This window comes from Halichoerus grypus, chromosome 7, assembly GCF_964656455.1.
Source record: "Halichoerus grypus chromosome 7, mHalGry1.hap1.1, whole genome shotgun sequence".
NCBI lineage: Eukaryota > Metazoa > Chordata > Mammalia > Carnivora > Phocidae > Halichoerus > Halichoerus grypus.
This window is the reverse complement of record NC_135718.1, coordinates 156,026,179-156,044,715: the sequence shown is the minus strand read 5'-3', so window position 1 is coordinate 156,044,715 and position 18,537 is coordinate 156,026,179. Positions and strand designations below refer to the sequence as shown.

Here is an 18,537-nt window from a genome sequence, read left to right as displayed (position 1 = left end):
CCAGCGGTCTGTCCTATTTATACCCTGGCCAGGCCCTGCCCATAGCAGGAGTTGGGGAAGAGTGAGAGACAGTCCTCCTGTGGGCCCCTCCACCAGCCCAGCTGGAAACCCAGCTTCCTGCCCTGGGTAGGCACACTGGACAATGGGAGAGCCCACACAGGCAGGGGTCTCAGTGGGGTGGGCACTCCCCAGTGGGCACAGCTCAACCTGAATTTTAAGGAGCTAGAGGAAGTCTGTGCCTTGGGTATGGGGGACAGGGAAGAAGTGGTCCCACTGGGCAGCTAGAAAGGGGGATACAGGGGAGGTGAGTGATGGGTGAGAAACTGCCCTGGAAATGCCCGTGCTGGCTTAGTTGGTAGATCATGCTACTCTTGATCTCTGAATCTCTTGAGTACAAGCCCCACGTTGGGCATGGAGCCTACTTAAAAAATAAAATAAAATAAAATCTTGAAAAAAAGAAATTGCCCTGGAAATGTGGCTGCCCAAGCACTAAGGAGGGGACCCCAGGCTCAGTGTTGTGGTACGGCTCTTGCTGCCCTTTTCCCCTCCCCAAAGGGCGCTCTGCCATGCTGAGTGAGGTCCAGGGCAGGAGCTGGGGGTCTGGAGGAGGAGCAAACCAACAGCCGAAGCTGATGCCAGGACCACCCCAGGCATGTCAGTGGACGAAGGTCCTGGGTGCAGTAGTGATGGAGTAGGGAGTAGGAGTCAAGTGTGGGGCTCAGGGATGGACAGCAGGTACCCATAGGACTGGGGAGAGGGAGGGTATCAGGAGGGGCTATCTAGAGTTGGGAAAGAATTAAAATGAAGAGTGCAGGTTGGGGTGGAAAGTTAGAGAAGAAATGGCACAAAATGGGGAAGGCAGGGATCAGGGTCACCCTCTCAGAGTGGGGTATGAACTCAGGTTGACCGAGGATCAGGAGTGGGGGGCTAAGGCCCTCAGCTGGTTATGGCTTCAGGGATGGGTTCTGGCTCAAGGTGCCCCCTTCCCCCTCTGATGCAGGGTACCCCTCCCTGGCCAGGAGCAATACCCTAGTCAGACCTCAGACACCCTAATCCTATTAGTTCTGCTCTCTGGGCTCCCACAGCCAGGCCAACAAGCCCGCCCCACCCCTACACCCCACCCTCCTCCTCAGAACAGCCTTGCTGAGGACTGAGCACCATCCCCAGGGAATCTCAGGCTGCCCTGGCGTCCTCCTTGACAGCCCGGGGGAGCTTCTCCTTCAAAGGCCCCAGAGAGAGAAAGAGACACCCCCAGAGCCCCTGGACATTGTCCTCCTATTGACCCCGCCCCTCCCACTGGAGATGGAGACCATGTGTTTCCGCTGGGTTGACACCGCCCTCGGTCTCCTGCTGTCCAGCACGAAAGACCAGAGAGGAGTGAGGACTCCGCCCCAAGACCCGGACTGTCAAAAGAAGCAAGCCAAACCAAGTGACACCAGTTCTTTATTAGGAGTTAAAAGGGCCTTGTGTGTGCAGGGCAGCCTCCCCCGCCTCCCGTCACAGCCTCGGGGGGCAGGCAGCAACTGACTGCTCTGCGTTTTTCTAGCTGTGATCCTGGGGAGGTCCCCTCACGTCCCCAGCCTCATGGGTAGGCCCGGCCAACGTATCAGGTCCTGCCCCAGCAGACCCCTGCCCATGGGAGCAGAGCCTACTGGGAGCAGGGGGGGTCAGGGGGACAGTCCTTGAAGTAGTCGTGACAGTAGGTGCAGAGACAGGCAAGGGAGCGCACGTACTCCACGAAGTCCACCTCACAGTCCTTGTTGGTGTCCAGAACACTCATGAACTTATTGTAGTCACACTCTCGCAGCTTGGTCTGTGCAGGGGGAGGGGGAGGGGGCAGGTTGGGGAGGGAGCATGCCACTTCCCGCCCTCCCCTCCTGGGCGGTCCCACGCCTCCCACACCCCTCTGGGGGCCAGCCTCAGCCTCCTGTTCTGGTCATTCGCCCATGTCCATGCCCCCCACACCGTCCTTCTCAGATCCCACTGTCTGCCACTGAGTGTCTCTCCCTCTGTCCGCCGAGTAGCGCTGCAAAGCAGCAGGTGTAGCGACTCTCCTTCCCGTCTCACAGATGAGGACACCGGGACTCCTGCCACGTCCGTCCCCTTTCTGGTGTCCCCTCCTCACAGCCTCGCCGGTACCCCACTTGCTCAGAGCTTGCCCCCGGGTCTGTCTCTGCAGAGTCCAGGCAGTGCTCCCCCGCAGACTAGCCACCCCAGGTGCTCACCGGGGTCCAGGTGGGCAGCTCGTTCTGCAGCAGCTCCTTGAGCTCTGCCTGACAGAGCTTGTGCTTGTCCCCGCAGCGCCCTGAATATTCCTGGAAGGTGCACACGATGGCAGCCACCGCCTGCTCCAGAGGCCTGGCCATCCTCACTGTCAGAGAACAAGGGTGTGACACTCATGCCAGAGGCCCAGGGCACCTCTGCCCAGGGCGTTTCCCAGGGACTGCTCCCAGACCTTAGTCTCCACCAGGCTTCGGGCGGGCCCCACAAGCTCCCCTCTGAGCAGCCCTCCCTGACCACTCCGGCCCCTTCTAATTTATTTCCCTACTACCCCATTGTTATTTTCCTGGATGGAGGTCTTCTTTCCCTAACATCATTGCAAATTCCTCAAGGAGAGTGCCCCACCCCCCAACTACACCCCCACACTGGGGATCCTTGAGGACTCCCTGACTGTCTACCTTCTCTTGTCCCTGACACCCAGGAAGGGCTCAGTCCCACTCTGCACCCCATGAGACACAGCCTCCTGACCTTTAGGACCCAAACTCCTTCCGTAGGAAATAGCACAAGGAGACCCTTGCCCTGTGTGCCCCATCTTCAGGCCCTTGGAGAAGCTAGGCATTCTCAGGGAGGGGTCAGGTCTGAGAGGAACCCCCACCACCTCACCACCACCACCGTCACCCATCCCTCCTCCCGTGAACTCTGCTTGGGATCCCCTGTGCATCAAACCAGCCACGCAACCTCAGATGAGCATGGACACTGGGTGTCAGGGGCCTTAGCTGTAAACTGGGGTTCATTCCGCCTCTCAGGCCTACTCAGGGACCTGAACCGGCAGTCCACAGAGAGAGTCAGCTCAGGTATTTACCGGTCTGTGATTTGCCCTACCTGAAGCTGTCTCCCTGCTTCCTGGGGTCGTGAGATAGAAGGCTCTGCATAGGACCACCCTGTTCTGCCGGAGGGGCAGGCTTTCCTGGAAGTGCCCGCCTCCCCCCAATCCCACCGCCTTCTGGGAGGCTGCCTCCAGCCTGGGGAAACCCTGAGGCAGTCGGGAAGGCAGTACTATTCCCCTGTGAGCCTAGGGCCTTGTTCCCCCAGGGGACAGGAGGGTGCAGCAACGCTGCCAGGCCATGGCTCTGTCCCTGATGCCCCTCTGCTGGGTCCTGTGGAGCAGAAGGCTGGCAGGGCTGGGGGCGGGGCGATGGGGCAAAGCACTGCCTGTGGTCTCTCCGTGACAGCCCAGCGTTGGGGCAAGGTGTCTGTGTTCCCAGCAGAGGAAAGGGCCACACACGCAGGGAATAAGGAAACTCCGAGGTGCTCAGCGGCCCTTCTGGGTTCCTGCCAGCCTGGCTGGCACCACCACGGTTGCTCTTTCAGAAGCTGGGTGCCTGGAGACCGGAGGGAATCCTCTCTTCCCCATGAAGCCCCGACCCCTGCCAGATCTCAGCGCTCCACACCCCTAACCCAAGCTTCCAGACAGCCCTTCGCTGTACAAAGGACCCCCAAGCCCACCATATCTGACATCCCTCACCAGGCCAGTCCCTGCTGTGCTTGTCCCTCTGTGCCCATGCCCAGACCCTGAGCTGCCCTGCCTCCCAATCCAGGGCAGCACCCAAGCAGCTGGTACTCACCGCTGGTGTTGGTTTCAGCTGTAAGAGGCTAGAGACAGGACATCCCTATTTGTAGCTTCCCAGTGAAGGAAGGGAGCAATTATGGGGGCCCAAGTAGGTCAAGCTGAGGATGCCCCCAGGGGCTCCCCTGCCTCCTTCCCTGGCGGCCCTTATTATAGGCCCCACCAGCCCACCCACCCATGCATACATCAAAGGCCCATTCGGGGCCACAGACACAACCCCCTTATTGTCCGCCCCCAGAGCTGGGAACTGGGCACAGCAACCCCCCCAACCCTTTCCAGCACAGTTGGAGGAGACAGACTGATCCATCACATCCACCCCCCCCTTCACTCTAGAAGCACACATAGCTTCACCCTTAGAGAATCCCTGTGCCAGAGGGGATCTTGGGGAGCATCTGCTTAGCCCCCCATCTGCAGGTGAGAACACTGAGGCCTGAGATATCCTCCCTGCCTGACCAGGTCAATGGTTCTTGGTCACTTTGGGCTATGGACTGCTCTCTCCCCTGAGGAGACCATCTGCAGGGTGTCTGGAAGAATAGGAGGAAGGAAGGCAAACTCTCCGAGGGGCCCTTCCACAGTCAGGCTGACTTCTCTGCGGCCCGCGCCCCACTGCCCTAAGGGCCGTAAGTGGGCCATAGAACCTGCGGGCTTCCCTGTGCATACAGCCCCTAGGTCTGTGTCCTGTCCTCTGTTCCCTGAGGTCTGATGGGATGGGGCCTGGGTTTCCTCTGGCCTTTAGCTGGAGTATGTAGCCCTTTGGGGTCCCAGCATTATGGGGGCTGTCCCCCTTGTCTCCCCTCCTCAATAAGGCCTGGGCGTCAGCTTCTGTCTTCCTCACCCCACAGACTATGAAAGCCAAAGGTCGTTTGGGCTCAGCTTGGCCAATGGTCTGGGGGCATGAGGGGCCCTGGTGCCCTGCTCACCCCCTGGAGTTGGCTTTCTCTTAGATTTTGGTCTCCTCATTCCCTACTGCCCTGTGAGCTCCTCATTGCTTTGAAACATGTTTTTTAATTCTGTCCAACATTTTTTGTTGTTTTTAGTGGGAACAGGCAGAGACCACCATATTACCAGAAGTGGAAATCCCTCCATATCACTATGACTCTATTCCCTCTCTCATGCCCCCCAGCCTGAGAGACCCTTCCCCATTTCATAGCAGGAGAACCCAAGACCCAGAAGAGTGTGTAGAAAGTGGAAGAGGAGGTCAGCACCCAGGCCTCTGAGGAAGCTTGGTGCTGATGGAGGCAAACAGAGAGCTCATGATACCTTGATCCCAGCCCTTCCCCAGAACCCAAACCTTGCCTCTGCATCCTCTCCATGAGGGCTCAGCCCCTGTGGGTGAGGGGGGCGAGCAGGGGGCTTGTAGGGAAAGGAGAGCTGTGATTAGCCCTGTTTTATAGGCAAAAGGTTACAAGGAGGAGGGGACAGAAGTGGGGGCCAGCAGTTACTTCGCTTCTAGGCCAAGCACCTGTTCCGGCCTGTGATTTCGCGGCTCTGCTACCAGCCACCTCCCTGCCACAGGTCACCCCACCCTCTGGGCCTCACTTCCCTCATCTGTCAATGATCAGGGATAATAATGGTGACCACTTCATAGGATTCCTGTGGGGCTTATACGAGTTAATGTGTATAAAGCTCACAGATAAATAGTGCCTGGCACATAGTAAGGGCACAAATGTTAGCTGAGAGGTGGGTAACTTGTCCGACGTCACACAGCTAATAAGTGGCCAGCCTAAAAGCCATTCATTATTCATGCAGATATTTAAAGGCACCTGTCCGAGGCATTATGGGCATAGTCATAAGCAAGACACATCAAGCCTGGCTCTGTGGAGATGACGACCTAGTGGGGGACACAGGCGGTAACAAATAAAGGGACGCTCGGCTGGTGGTGTCAGCGCTGGCAGGAGCCAGAGCCAGGGCCAAGGGACAGAGGCTGGTGGCGGGCTGGCATTGTATGTGGTGGTCTGCTGAGTGGCAGCCTGCTTCTCAGAGGTCCTTCACATTCCTCAGCCTGCTGCACTTTCCGGAAGGATGCTGCCCCTTTGTCGGCCTGCTGCGGGCGAGGGGCAGGAGCTCACCCAGGAGAGACAGGCACTTTGGGGTTGGAGGACCGTCGCAGAAAGGGCCCTTCACCAGACCTCCCCTGCAAGCTCCACCACCCTCTTGCCACCTGGCCTCGAGCTTATCCTTTGCCTGGTTTGGGCCTAATTTCCTTGCCTCCAAAATGGGTTTGGAAAATTCCTACCCTAGGACCTCCATGTGAAAGTGCTTTATGTCACTCACTGTTACAGCCTTCCAGCCCACTGAGACCCCTCAATGGAGGCGTCAGGGAGAGGGGAGGCAGAAGAAGGGAACAAGGCCCTCCTCACCAGTTCATTTTGTGCAGCCTTCTTCGGCCTCCACACAGGGCGCGGGTAAAGCTGCAAACCCTCCTCCCCTGCTTTCCTGAGTTCTGGCAGCGACGGGAATCTGCCTGCCTGTTGGAAGGCCTTCCCAAGCAGCTGCCCTGAACCCCGCTTTCTGCAGTGGTTCCAAATGGACCTCACACTAACCATCCCTCTGAGGCCAGTCGGGGGCTGCCGTCGTCCTTTCCCACCCTCTGCTGTCCGCTACCTCCTCTTGCTTCTCTACCCTTGGGCTCTCACTGGAGCTCCCCTGCTGCCGGAGCTAAATGCTGAGGTGTGCACTTCATCTGGAAGGTGAGGGTCTCTCCCTGGCCTGTGGGTGTGAGGGTGGGAGTAGATGCATTCTGCCTTGACAGGATTCCCTACAGTACTGACCCTCCCCCTTCGCCTTCCCCCTCTCCCTCTCCTTCCTGCCCCTCCTCTCTCCACTGCCCCCACCATCACCACCAGGGCCTTTGAAAGGCTCCTGGGAAGCTGTGTTGCCCTTTCAAGGTCAATGTCTGGTTCTGCACCTCAGGGAGAAATAAAATGAAGTGTCCTAGAGTACCTGGACATTCCCGTACTTGTTCCAAAAGGACCTGGGCCCAGGGATCAGAGTGAGCACCCCCAATCCCATAGCCCCATGGGGCCAATGAACTGCTGTCAGATTGATCCACCTTCTTTCTCATCATCTAAGCCCCATAAGGGGAGGTGAGAAGGGGGGATTTAATTACTGGGGCTGGAGCCGGGAGGTCTTTGCTGGGGAGAGGGTCTGAACTGAGACCAAGGAGAGCCTGTGGAGCTTAGAATACTACCTCTTTTGATGGCCGAGCCAGTTATGCCCATTTCCCAGATGGGATCGGTGAGTCAGTGGAGAGCTCATGTGACCTGAAGACAGGAGCACAGGGAGCCCTAGTTCAGTCTTTCCCCTGTCTCAGAAGCCACCTTTGACGTCAATATCTCTTTTCTTGGAGGGTTAATAGGCTGCCAAGGGTAGACCCTAAAGAGCAAAGGCCAAGGGGACAGCAAGCCCTGATGGGAGGCGCGGCTGTCCTAAGGAGGGTCTCCCAGCTGCAGCTCCAGGAGAAGGGAGGAAGCAACCTGTCCGACGTTCCTTTGAATGATGCCATTTTCTGGACTCTTCTGCTCTCTGCTTCAGCAGAGATTTTGTGGGAGGGCTGTTAAGACCAGCTAGGTAAGTCTGGTGTTTGTTAAGTCTGTCAAATGCACAGAAGGAAAAGAAATTAGCCCCATTCAGGGGCACCTGGGTGACTCAGTCGGTTGGGCGTCTGCCTTCAGCTCAGGTCATGATCCCAGGGTCCTGGGATCAAGTCCCACATCGGGCTCCTGGCTCAGCAAGGAGCCTACTTCTCCCTCTCCCTCTGCTGCTCCCCCTGCTTGTGCTCTCTCTCTCTCTCTCTCTTTCTCTCTGTCAAATAAATAAAAACATATTTTTTCAAAAAATTAGCCCCATTCAGTGCCCAGCCAGCTGAGGCCAGTCTCCACCAGCCAAAACAGTCCAAGAATGGGGAACTGAGCCCCAGCAGAAGCCAGGATCCATTGTGAGTATCCAGACCACCAGCAAGTGAGCCAGGTTTCCCCTTGATTCATCAAGAGACCAAGAACATCTGGACTGTGCTCACCCGGGTCCGCTTCCCTTCCCACAAAGCCTAAGGCTGTGGAGGTGGCCAGGGGAAAGGAGGGAGGCCCACACTGCTCCTCCGTATCCCATGTTCCATAGAGGTGAGGTGTTTTCTTACAGACCTGGGTCAAGTCCCAACACTGCTCCTTATTCAACGTCTCCAGCCCATTTCCTCTTCCGTGAAGTGCAGTTACCACCGGCACACCCGTCATCGAATCGTTCTGGTGACGCAAGGGGACAGTGCTCTGCAGGCCCAGCAGAGAGCCCGGCCAGAGGGAGATGTCCAGGAACGTCAATGCTGCTCCCTCCCCGTTTCCTCTCTGGGACGAGGGTCTAAGGACAGACCCTCTCCAGGGAATCCAGAGGCCAAGTGACACTGCATGGAGTTGCTGAGAGAGCCGCTTTGGGCTGTGAGTCACCATCAGCACCACTCCCTGACCTACTTCTCCTAGCTCTGTCTCCTACAGGACATGAGGGAGGTGGGCTTCTCTCATTGCTAGGCCTGCCCAGCCTGCCTCACCAGCCCCAGATGTGCAGTTAAGCAGAACAGTGAGAACAAGCAGGTTGTCCAGGCACCCTCGCACTCGGGTCCCATCCATCTCTGGGCAGGTCTAGTCTGAGGTACTCTGAAAGCGGTCGCCAAGCATCAGAGTTTCCCAGGGAAGTAAGAAAACAATTCAGGAAAATATTATATTGTCTATTGCTTGTCTACTATCCATCCCCTCTTTCCTTATTATGAAAACCCATTTTGGGGGTGCCTGGGTAATGCAGTGGGTTGAGTGGCCAGCTCTTGGTCTCAGCTCAGGTCATGATTTCAGGGTCCTGAGATCGAGCCTTGCATTGGGCTCTATGATCAGCGCAGAGGCAGCTTGTCCCTCTCCCTCCACCTCGGCCCCACCCTCTGCTCCTGCACACGCGCGCTTGTGTGCGCACTCTCTCTCTCAAATAAATAAATAAATAGAATCTTAAAAAAAAAAATTTTTTTTTCTTTCAAAGTGTCAATATGCCCAGGTAAAAATACTTGGTTGCAGCTAGGTCCAGTCTTATTACATCCTTAAGACCAAAGAGCTGCAAGTGGAAATCCCTGGAGAGAGCACTTTTTGCATAATTAAAAGGCAAAGTCTGAAGGAAAGCTTTTTGCACCTTCCAGACTGGAACATGGACAATGAAACCTGGAGATACAGCAGCCATCTTGTGATCACGAGGCAGCATGCATGAGGGGAAAAGCATATATACTATAGGTTATGGAGCAAAAAAAATTGAAAAGGCACTTGGTGTCATATAGCATCTCTGCACCCCTGAACGAACCCTGAACGGCCCACCCCAGACTTCTTGTTATGCAAGACAATTAAGCACCATGGAAATAACCATGCAACTCATAGCTGAATACATTCCAAACTGGTAGAGAATTTTACATCTGAAAGTGGAGTCCTCAAGTAAAAGAATCTAAAAAATACAATTGGCTAAGTGGAGGAGGAAAGACAGAGAGATACAAGAGCCGAATACGTCCAGGCTGGAAAGCCAAAGACCCTTGTTACAAAATGACAAAATATTTGGTTGAACTGTTCATTGATGTATCTTGGGATGCAGACCAAATAGAATCCTAAATGTAGTGATAGAGGAAGTGGTAGGAAAAGTTTAGAAAGTTAACATGAGCTGGTTCCTTGCAAGAGGGAGACGCTGCTACTACAAACACCAAGCAGCTGCCATTGGCTGTGGGATCAGGTAACAAGTGAAAGCTAGAGGGACCTCAGGAGGCTAGCAGCAATAATTTGGAGGGCAGTGAGGAAAGTGTTACTGAAGGCTGAAGAAAAGGTGACCCCTAGGGACACCTGGGTGGCACAGTCGGCTAAGCGTCTGCCTTCGGCTCAGGTCATGATCCCAGGGTCCTGGGATCGAGCCCCACAGCGGGCTCCCTGCTCAGCGAGGAGCCTGCTTCTCCCTCTCCTTATGCCTGCCGCTCCCCCTACTTGTGCTCTCTCTCTCTCTCTCTGTGTCAAATAAATAAATAAAATCTTAAAAAAAGAAAGAAAAGACCCTAGTATGTAGTCATGGAATTTCTGGGAACATTACAGTCTATGGTAATAGGAAAATAGAAAGCGTACCTAATGAACTCATGGATCCAGCTGAGGAGATGTTTAGACAGAATACTGAAAGTGCCTTCTTCTTCTGATGCCCATGATAAAACAGGAGAAGAAAGAGATGACCTAAGAAGGAACTGCTCAGGTTTTTTAATATAATATAGAAATATAGAAATACAGATGGCCCAGAACAGTCTTTACGGCCAGCACATGGCTCTCAAAGTAATAAATGGCTTCAGGGCAAAGGTCAAATCCAGGGCCTTGCCAATAGAGAGGGACTCAGGGTAAAAACAAAGTCAAAGGTAGAGACTTGGAAAGATTTAAAGGCAAGTCTCACAGATCTCAGATAAGCAAGTTGGCTTCTAACAATTTTGGAAGTGTGCCTCTCAGACACTTCCAGACAAGAGGGCCTTTCTCCCAGCTTCCTGATTCTCAGTCTAAGGTAGGGAGGGGCCAGTCTCAGAGAGATTTCTAAGTGTGGCATTAGTCTAATTAAGTGAATTATGTTGATACACAGGAAGCCCACAACATTTTTTTTTTTTAAGATTTTATTTAATTTGACAGAGAGACACAGCGAGAGAGGGAACAGAAGCAGGGGGAGTGGGAGAGGTGAGAAGCAGGCTTCCCGCTGAGCAGGGAGCCTGACGTGGGGCTCTATCCCAGGACCCTGGGATCATGACCTGAGCCAAAGGCAGACGCTTAACGACTGAGCCACCCAGGGGCCCCTAGCCCACAACATTTTTAAAGGAATTACATAGGGCGCCTGGGTGGCTCAGTTGGTTGAGCGACTGCCTTCGGCTCAGGTCATGATCCTGGAGTCCCGGGATCGAGTCCCACATCAGGCTCCCTGCTCAGAGGGGGGTCTGCTTCTCCCTCTGACCCTCCCCCATCTCATGTGCTCTCTCTCTCATTCTCTCTCTCAAATAAATAAATAAAATCTTTAAAAAAAATAAAAAAAATAAAGGAATTACATAATCCTGGGCTGAAAGGGACAGAGACAGTTCAAACAAAAGAAGCTTTGGGTTGTCAACTTCCTTTGGGCAGGGGGCAGCTGAGAAAGCTACAAACACAGACATTTCTTATGGAAGATAAAGAGTTAAAGAGAATGAAACCAACAGCCTGAGTATGGACCCAAGAAGAACCACTTACAGGGAGCAGAACTGGGCCCTAATCAAGAGTCTGGTGGCATGTGTCTGACTCAATTTCAGAACTGCTATGGACCAATGACACTTTTGTGCCTTTGATCCACCACCACCCCTTTCTGACTAGGAGTGTTTATTATCTGTCTGTCTCACCTTTGTGCATTGAATGTATTGTTCATAGACCTTCAGGTCAAGGGAATTGTTCTTGAGGAGCTGATTAGGGCCTGACATAGATAACAAGACCCTGGACCTCACGTTGATGCCTTAACAGGGTGAGACATGGTGGGTCTTGGGAAGGAGGTGACTACATTCTGCACATGGTTGCTAGAAGTCAGACTATGGGATACAGTCTCCCAAGATGGCCACGTCAGTTTTGTGCTACTGCTCCTCACATGAACACATGGAGCCTAATTCTCTTCCCCTTGAATCTGGGCCAGCCTGATGACTTGCTTGATCAATAGAATGCAGCAGAAGTGATGTTCTTGGATTGCTGAGATAAATCTTAAGAAGCCTCACAGCCCCCATTGGGACCCCTTGGGATGCTCACTTGGGGGATCCTCCCTATCAGAACCTAGCTGCCATGCTCTGAGAAGCCCAAGCTACATAGAGAGGTCATAGGTAGGCATTCCAGATGACAGTTCCAGCCGAGCTCCCAGCTTACAACTGGCACCAATTGCCAGGCATATCGAGTAAGCTACCTTGGAAGTTGAATTGATTTGAACTTTCAGATGACTCCAGCTCCAACATCCGTCTGCAACCGCATGAAAAGTCCCAAATGAGAACCTCATTGACTGATTGCAGTCTCCATACAGAAACTTGACAGATAATAAATCTGTTTTAATTTACCAACTGTTGGGTGATTTGTAATGCAACAATAGGTAACCAGAACAGCATCTCTAAGTCACTGAACCAAACCTGAATTCCATACCTCAGACTTATTTTATAAGGCATTTAAATGCCAATTTATTTATGCCATTCTTAGTCGGGTTTCCTGTACCTTACAACTGAATACATTCCTAACTGGTAGAGAATTTGGTAACTAAAAGTGGGATCCATTAAAGAGAGAGAGAGAGAGAATCTAACATGTGTAATTAATTGAGGAGAGGAAAGAATAAAATATGAGGACCTCACCTTTGCTGGCTGGAAAGTCAGTGACTTTGTTAGGAGGTGGCAAGGTGTTCGGGCATGTTGTCACCTGATGGACCTTAGGGTGCAGAACGGACGGCAACCTCGCTACAAGTTTAGGGAAAATGGTAGAAAAAAATCAGGATGCCGATATGAACTAGTGCCTGATAGCTTCCAACAGGAGAAGAATGAACTCGAACTAGAGCCCATCTGAAAGCAGATATCAAAAGAAATACAGCTTTGCTAAAACAGGGCCGCTGCCTATGGCCCACAACCTGATAAGAAGTCTTTACTGAGCAGGTCTGCTGGGTTGGTTAGACCACCTTATGCCTCTGGAGCAGATCCTAGTACAGCTAATTGTTCACAGCACTGAATGTCAAGGTCTGTCCTTCGTTCTGAGTGTATCCTTCCTTCTTTGTTAGTCTTATCTCTTTTTATGAAATGACAGTGATGGTGGATGGTATTTGCCTTTTTTAATATCTTTATTGGGAAAAAAAAAGTTAGCAAACTATCTCAAATTTTTACTGGTACTTGAAATCCCAAAGTCTGGGACTCAAGGCACAGCTCTGGCCTTGGGGAGATTTCCAGAAGAGTCAGAGCCTAGAGGGGGTAGGATCTAAGGAGGCTCTCATTTTCCAGCACCCCAACTGAGCCAGCCAGGGTATGGGGCATCACTGAGCTATTAAAATATGATCAACAGATAAGTTTATTGAGTACAAAGGATAGCTAGAGTCCTCGTGGGTCCAAGAGGCCCATAGCAAAGCAAGAGCTCTGCTTCAGGGCCGGTCTGGGGAGTCCTGGAAGAACTCATTGCACATGATAGTGACAAGGGCCAGAAAAACAGCATACTCCTGGAAGTCCACCTGCTGGTCACTGTTCTCATCCAGATTGCCCATCAGCTTCTTCAGGCCCTCCTCATCCACCTTCTCCTGAAAGTGAGAAAGAATGGTTCAGCAGGCTGCTCTCCACCCACCCCCACACCAATCACACACCTACTGGTCAGAGCCTAGCCCTCTCTCCGCACTGGGCAGTGGGTAAGTGGTGAGCAGGGACCTCCTGGGAGCTACAGAGAGGCTCTGGGAATGAGGACAGGTAGACGTTCACTGGGGAGGGTCTCCAGCTGTCCCTGCTGGGAGTGAGGAGCACCCAGGTACTCCCTGAGCCCAACAAGGTGGGCATCACTACCCTCACTGTGCTGATGAACAAATTAAAAATTTCTGAATTCAGAAAAGGCAAACTTTTTAATACCAGCCAAAATGAAACCAAATTAGAAAAGCTTAACAAAAAAAATTTTTTAAAGGAATAAAGGACATGCCCCATAAGTTCAAAGCCTGAGAACTGACTTTGAATTCTTCAGGAGTCAATATGAGGCAGGTGAGGGGCAAATTGAAAGTTGACTGCATTTTTCTGCCAACTGTCCCAGGGTGCATGTGTTAGCTGGGCTCTTCTCTCCCTACATACCTTCTTAGTTTGGCATATAACATGGAAACTAAGAGCGAGAGAGCTGTGTGCTCTTGGGCAGTCACTTCCCCTCTCTGGGCTTTGGTTTGCTCAACTCAGTGAGGGGATTGGACAGCTGGATGCTGAGGGCCCTGACAGCCATCCATCCTCTGGAGAGCCGCAGGGACGGCAGTGACAGGGCACTCACACGTGGGTGGGCCTCGGCCCCCTCTGTGAGGCTGCGTCCTGTGTTTGCATCAGCAGGCAGCCCCCACACATACATCAGGACCCTCCCACCCCAGCCAGCCCCACTCACCCCAACAAAGCTGGGCAGCTCCTTGTGCAGAAGGGCCTTCATCTCCCCCTTACTCAGCTTGAACTTGTCACCCTCTTGGCCAGAGTACTTGTGGAAGGTGGTGACCATCACAGCCAGTGCCTGCTCCAGGGGACTGGACATCCTGGATCTGGGGCCACAGGGGTGGCAGGTGATGGAGACACTTCATCCCAGCCCGCAGGACACTCTGCCCTTGTGCCCCAAAGTGCCTCTCCAAACCCCTCTCTGCATCTCCCGAGACTGTTCCTCCCTGAGGAGTCATCTCCCCCATAGACGAGGGACCCCCAAGGCCAGAGGAAGTATCCTTGGGCAAGTATGTTTCCTCCACTGGACTAAGGACTCTCAGAGGATAGGGATGAATCTTCCCTCCCAGTAGAGACCTCTGAGCCGGGAGGGGGAGAGGGGTACTGTCTCTATCAGACAGGTGAAGGCCACTGAGCAACCCTCCCCACCAGGAAGGATCCTACTGAGATTGGTACTAAAGGAATTACATGTCCGGGCCCTGGGAACAGCAGGACAGAACTCAGAGGCCATCTTTTCCACAGCTCTGCCTCTGAGAATGCTCTGAGCAGCCCCGGGATGCTTAGGGGGGAGTCCTGGGGTAAGGCCCCAGTACCTGGTGTCAGGGGCAAGTAAAGTCCTGGGCCCATCCGCTAGCTCTGCCTTCTCAAGGGGGAGGAGATGGGAAGCAGCAAAGGGCAGGGCATTATGCAGCTATGCAGGGCAGGGACCCAGGCAGGCCCACGCACTTGAGATCCCTGGCTCTTATCCCTTAGTCCTGCTAGAACCCAGGACTTTGCAAAAACAAAAACCAAACTCAAGACTCTTGTTAAAGCACCACCCTCCACACCTCATATTCCTAGGCCCAGGCCCCCAAGAAGGGTCTCTAGATTGAGATGCCTAGACTGTGAGACCCAAGAGAAGGCCTCAGAGCAACCCCTAAACTAAGACCTCACAGAGGAGCCTGGAAAAAACTCTCAGTCGGACACTTCACATAAGGTCCCCCAAAGGGAGAGACCCAGAATGAGGAAACTATGGAGACAAAGATTAAGAAAGAAGAATAAGGCAGAGACCCCTGGGGTCCCCCCAACCAGCCCTCAGCAAGACAGAGGCACTCACCAGACCAGATGACAGAGGCTCTGGAAGGAAAGCAAAGGGCCAGGCTCCCACACTGGGGTTTATATGCCTGCCCCACTGGCCCCCAGCCTGGCATTTTAAGGAAATCAAACCTGCCCCAACCTGATCCCGCTGAAGCCTGGCCTCCTGCCACCCCCACCCACTCCCTGCCAGCCCCCCACCCCAGACTCTGCCGCCCCCCCTCTCCCCCCCACCGACTCTGTCAGCCGCACCACCAGCTGGACGAGAAGGCCCCACCTAGGCCACGGAGGGGAGTGGGAGGTGCCATGGGGAAGCAGGGTAAGGGGCCGTCACCCCTGTTTGCACAACTAGAGTCTCGTGCCAGGCCTTGCTCGTATGACACATGCTTGCGGGCCGCAGCTCATTTGTGAGTCAGAGGATACAGGCACCCAGGGACTTCCCAGGCCTGTGTGTGTGTGTGCGTGTGTGTGTGTGTGCGTGCGTGTGTGTGTGTGTGTGTGCACGCGCGCACGCGCTTGCAAGCTGACTTTAGGGACTCCCGGGGGGAAGCTTCGTAGCTGGCAACGGAATTCCTCTTGGTAAGGTAATGAGGGATGCGTGTGCCTAAAAACAGCTTGAAAAGCCCCCGTGGGTAGGAAGGCATCTGGAAGGAGGCAGGGAAGCCCTGAGAGACCCTCGCAGTGGGGGTGAGCAAGTCAGTGGGAACTGTAAGGAAGCCCCTGGAGGTTCGAAACGGAGAAGGGAAGGCTTGGGGGGTGGGCAAGTGAGGAGGGGCTGGACAGCTTCCCAGGCGGAGGCCTGGGCTGGGGCAGGCCACAGCCATGGCCCTCCTCACCCCATCCCTCCAGGCTCCTCCCCATACCCAGAGAAAGGCCAACACTGCAGCCATTCAGGACCCAGCCCAGGGGCGGGGTTTTCAGAGAAGAGCGGGCTTCATGCTGCCCCCTCCCAGGCGCCCCTGCCTACTGCTCTTTCTACCTCCACCAGTCTGGGCACCGCCCTTCCGGCCGCAAGCTCCCCTCCCCCTTCCAGATGTCCAGCAGCTTCTTTCCCCTCCCCCAACACCCCAGTCCTAGGTGACTCACCCACTGTTCCAGGCCCAGATGCCCAGGCAGTGACTCAGCGGCACCCGCCTCCTCCCTGGAGGCCAGGGCAGCACTTGGAAACCCCAACCCAGCCTGGGAGGAGAGGATGCTGGCACGGAGACCCTTCATGGGCCCCGCTCTGGGAGCTTTGAGTTAGACACCGCAGAGGAGCTGGGACTGAGAACTGACAGGGTCAGATGGAAGCCAGGCTGCCCTCTCCTGGGGTCACCGTGGGACTCAGGGCAGCCTGAACAGTGCAGATGGCGTCAGGCCTTGGAGCTCCCGGTGTCCCCTCCTGTCCGAGGCACATGGACCCCTCATGCTACTGCTCCTCCCTATCAAACCCCATTTCATGTAGAGCTTGAAATAAAAGTCCTTCACCCTGAGGGTAAAGCCCAATGGGTGCAACGCACTGCTTTTCGAAGCACTTCCTCCGTTTTGCCTCAGGACGTGAGAGAAGGCCTCTCAGGCTCAGGTATCGCAGCGGTGCCCATGGCTCCTCCACGAAGCCTGGCAGCGAGGTGCTTGGACTCTGGCCCCAACCTGCTTTCCAAGCCCCTCTACACACACCCTAACTGCCTGGCTCACCGCGTCTTGAGCACATCATGCATGCACCCGGCGCGCTGGGACCCCCGGCTAGTCCTGACCCCTGCTCCCCACATCTCTTCCTGTTGAAATCCCAGCTATCCTTCAAAGGCTGGGTAAATGCCACCTACTTCATGGAGTCTTCCCCGGGCCCAGCCAGATTCCATCTCTACCTGCTCTGTCCCATACAAGGACTCCTTTTGTCCTTGTGCGCTAGAGCATCTGCCCTGGGCTGAATCATTCGAGTGCTTGTCTTCTCTTGCCCTCACCCCCACACGGTGAGCTCACTGGGCAGGGTCTTACTCGTTTCTGCATGAACAAAGGGTCTCACACACACCCCGTGCCAATGCAGTGGGGGCACTGGGGATGGTAGTTAGGAGCCAAGGGGCCTTCTCGTCTCCCAAATCACACCACGGACTCTGTTACCAAATCCTAACTTCCCCAGGTCCCAGGAGTGGCACTTAGACCGGGGGCTGGAAAACAGCTCCCGGAAGCGGCAACCCCTGAGGGAACACCCGCTCTAGCCCTGGGGCCCAGGGAGGGAGGGAGCTGAGGGAGTGCCTCACCAGCAGGGATGGAGGAAAGGTCAGAGAGCCACAGGAACAGAAGGACTGTGAAGGGAATGAGAGAGCAGAGAGAGAGCCACTGACTACCAGGGGCAGCTCCGGGAGACCTGTCCCTCACCGGGGACTGAGGCCCCGATGGTGCCCTCAAGTGGCCATATCCCTGAGACGGGTGAAAATCACATTAATTTGCCACTCACTCGCAGTGTGAGTTGAGCAACACCCTCCCAGTCAGCAGAGCAGGAGGGCTGGACAGAATGACTCCAGCGTCCAATCCCAGTCCACATTCTCCACTTGGCCGTGAAGGCAGAGAAGCTGGGGCACAGCTGGGCCATGGGCACATCCCTCGCAATGACTCTGCCCAGGCCCAGCCTGAGAAGCTGGGTCACGGCTCTCTGTCCCCCGGGGCTGCTGGGGCCAGAGGCATGCAGCCTAGGTGGCTGTTTCCCCGCCTGGTTCCTGCCCCCTGGTGGTTGAGGCCTGTGGTTGCCAGCCAGCCACACCTCCACCCCCCACCTCCTCCCTACCGCCTTTCCCGGTCCCCAGCCCCGGCCCCGCCCGGCCCCTGACTCACGAAGGCGGAGGCAGTGCTGACTCACCTCCGGGGGCCTGCCCACACCCACACCCTCACACCTGCCTGACACAGAAGGGGTTTCCTGGACAGCGCCTGCCGAGCAGCACCAGCGGACCTCGGAGACGGAAGCCCATGTCTAGAAGCTGTTAGGAGCCTTAGGGACAGGGGCAGCAGGGAACGAGGCGGCCTGAGTGAGGGACTGAACACTGCCAAGCTCTGCCCACACACCGCTTTCCCCAGGACAATTCGGCAGAAAGAGAAATGGCCCCGGTGTTGGGGCCCCAGGTTGAAGCCCTGGCATTCCCTCTGGCTCACCATGCGACCCTGGCCAGTTGCACTGCACCCTTGACCTACTTTTCACTACAGGAATCCCTTTTATTAGTCCTCTACCCCCCAAAATATGCTTTGAAATATTTTCTTTTGGGGCGCCTGGGTGGCTCAGTCGTTAAGCGTCTGCCTTCGGCTCAGGTCATGATCTCGGGGTCCTGGGATCGAGTCCCGCATCGGGCTCCCTGCTCGGCAGGAAGCCTGCTTCTCCCTCTCCCACTCCCCCTGCTTGTGTTCCCTCTCTCGCTGTGTCTCTGTCAAATAAATAAACAAACAAAAAATCTAAAAAATATTTTTTTTTCTTTTTTTTTTTTTGCTA

At 54.7% G+C, this 18,537-nt stretch overlaps 2 protein-coding genes across 4 annotated transcripts; both read right to left on the bottom strand.

Annotated features, from left to right (window-relative positions):
- Positions 1 to 1,425: 1,425 nt before the first annotated feature.
- Positions 1,426 to 8,219, bottom strand: S100A3 (S100 calcium binding protein A3). 2 transcript variants are annotated; one of them, XM_078076894.1, is made up of 3 exons: positions 7,987 to 8,219; positions 2,226 to 2,371; positions 1,426 to 1,813 (listed from the first exon to the last, which is right to left on the bottom strand). In XM_078076894.1, exons 2-3 carry the CDS (start codon positions 2,364 to 2,366, stop codon positions 1,649 to 1,651), a joined length of 306 nt encoding a protein of 101 aa, XP_077933020.1. In that variant the 5' UTR covers positions 2,367 to 2,371; positions 7,987 to 8,219; the 3' UTR covers positions 1,426 to 1,648. The 2 variants fall into 2 exon arrangements, with proteins under 2 accessions (XP_077933020.1, XP_035922797.1); XM_036066904.2 differs by lacking the exon at positions 7,987 to 8,219 and adding an exon at positions 3,103 to 3,352.
- Positions 8,220 to 12,900: 4,681 nt separating this feature from the next.
- On the bottom strand, positions 12,901 to 17,416 carry S100A2 (S100 calcium binding protein A2). 2 transcript variants are annotated; one of them, XM_078078655.1, is made up of 3 exons: positions 17,321 to 17,416; positions 13,969 to 14,116; positions 12,901 to 13,141 (listed from the first exon to the last, which is right to left on the bottom strand). In XM_078078655.1, the coding sequence occupies exons 2-3, from the start codon at positions 14,107 to 14,109 to the stop codon at positions 12,989 to 12,991; spliced, it is 294 nt and encodes a 97-aa protein (XP_077934781.1). In that variant the 5' UTR covers positions 14,110 to 14,116; positions 17,321 to 17,416; the 3' UTR covers positions 12,901 to 12,988. The 2 variants fall into 2 exon arrangements, with proteins under 2 accessions (XP_077934781.1, XP_035922765.1); XM_036066872.2 differs by lacking the exon at positions 17,321 to 17,416 and adding an exon at positions 15,106 to 15,262.
- Positions 17,417 to 18,537: the final 1,121 nt, after the last annotated feature.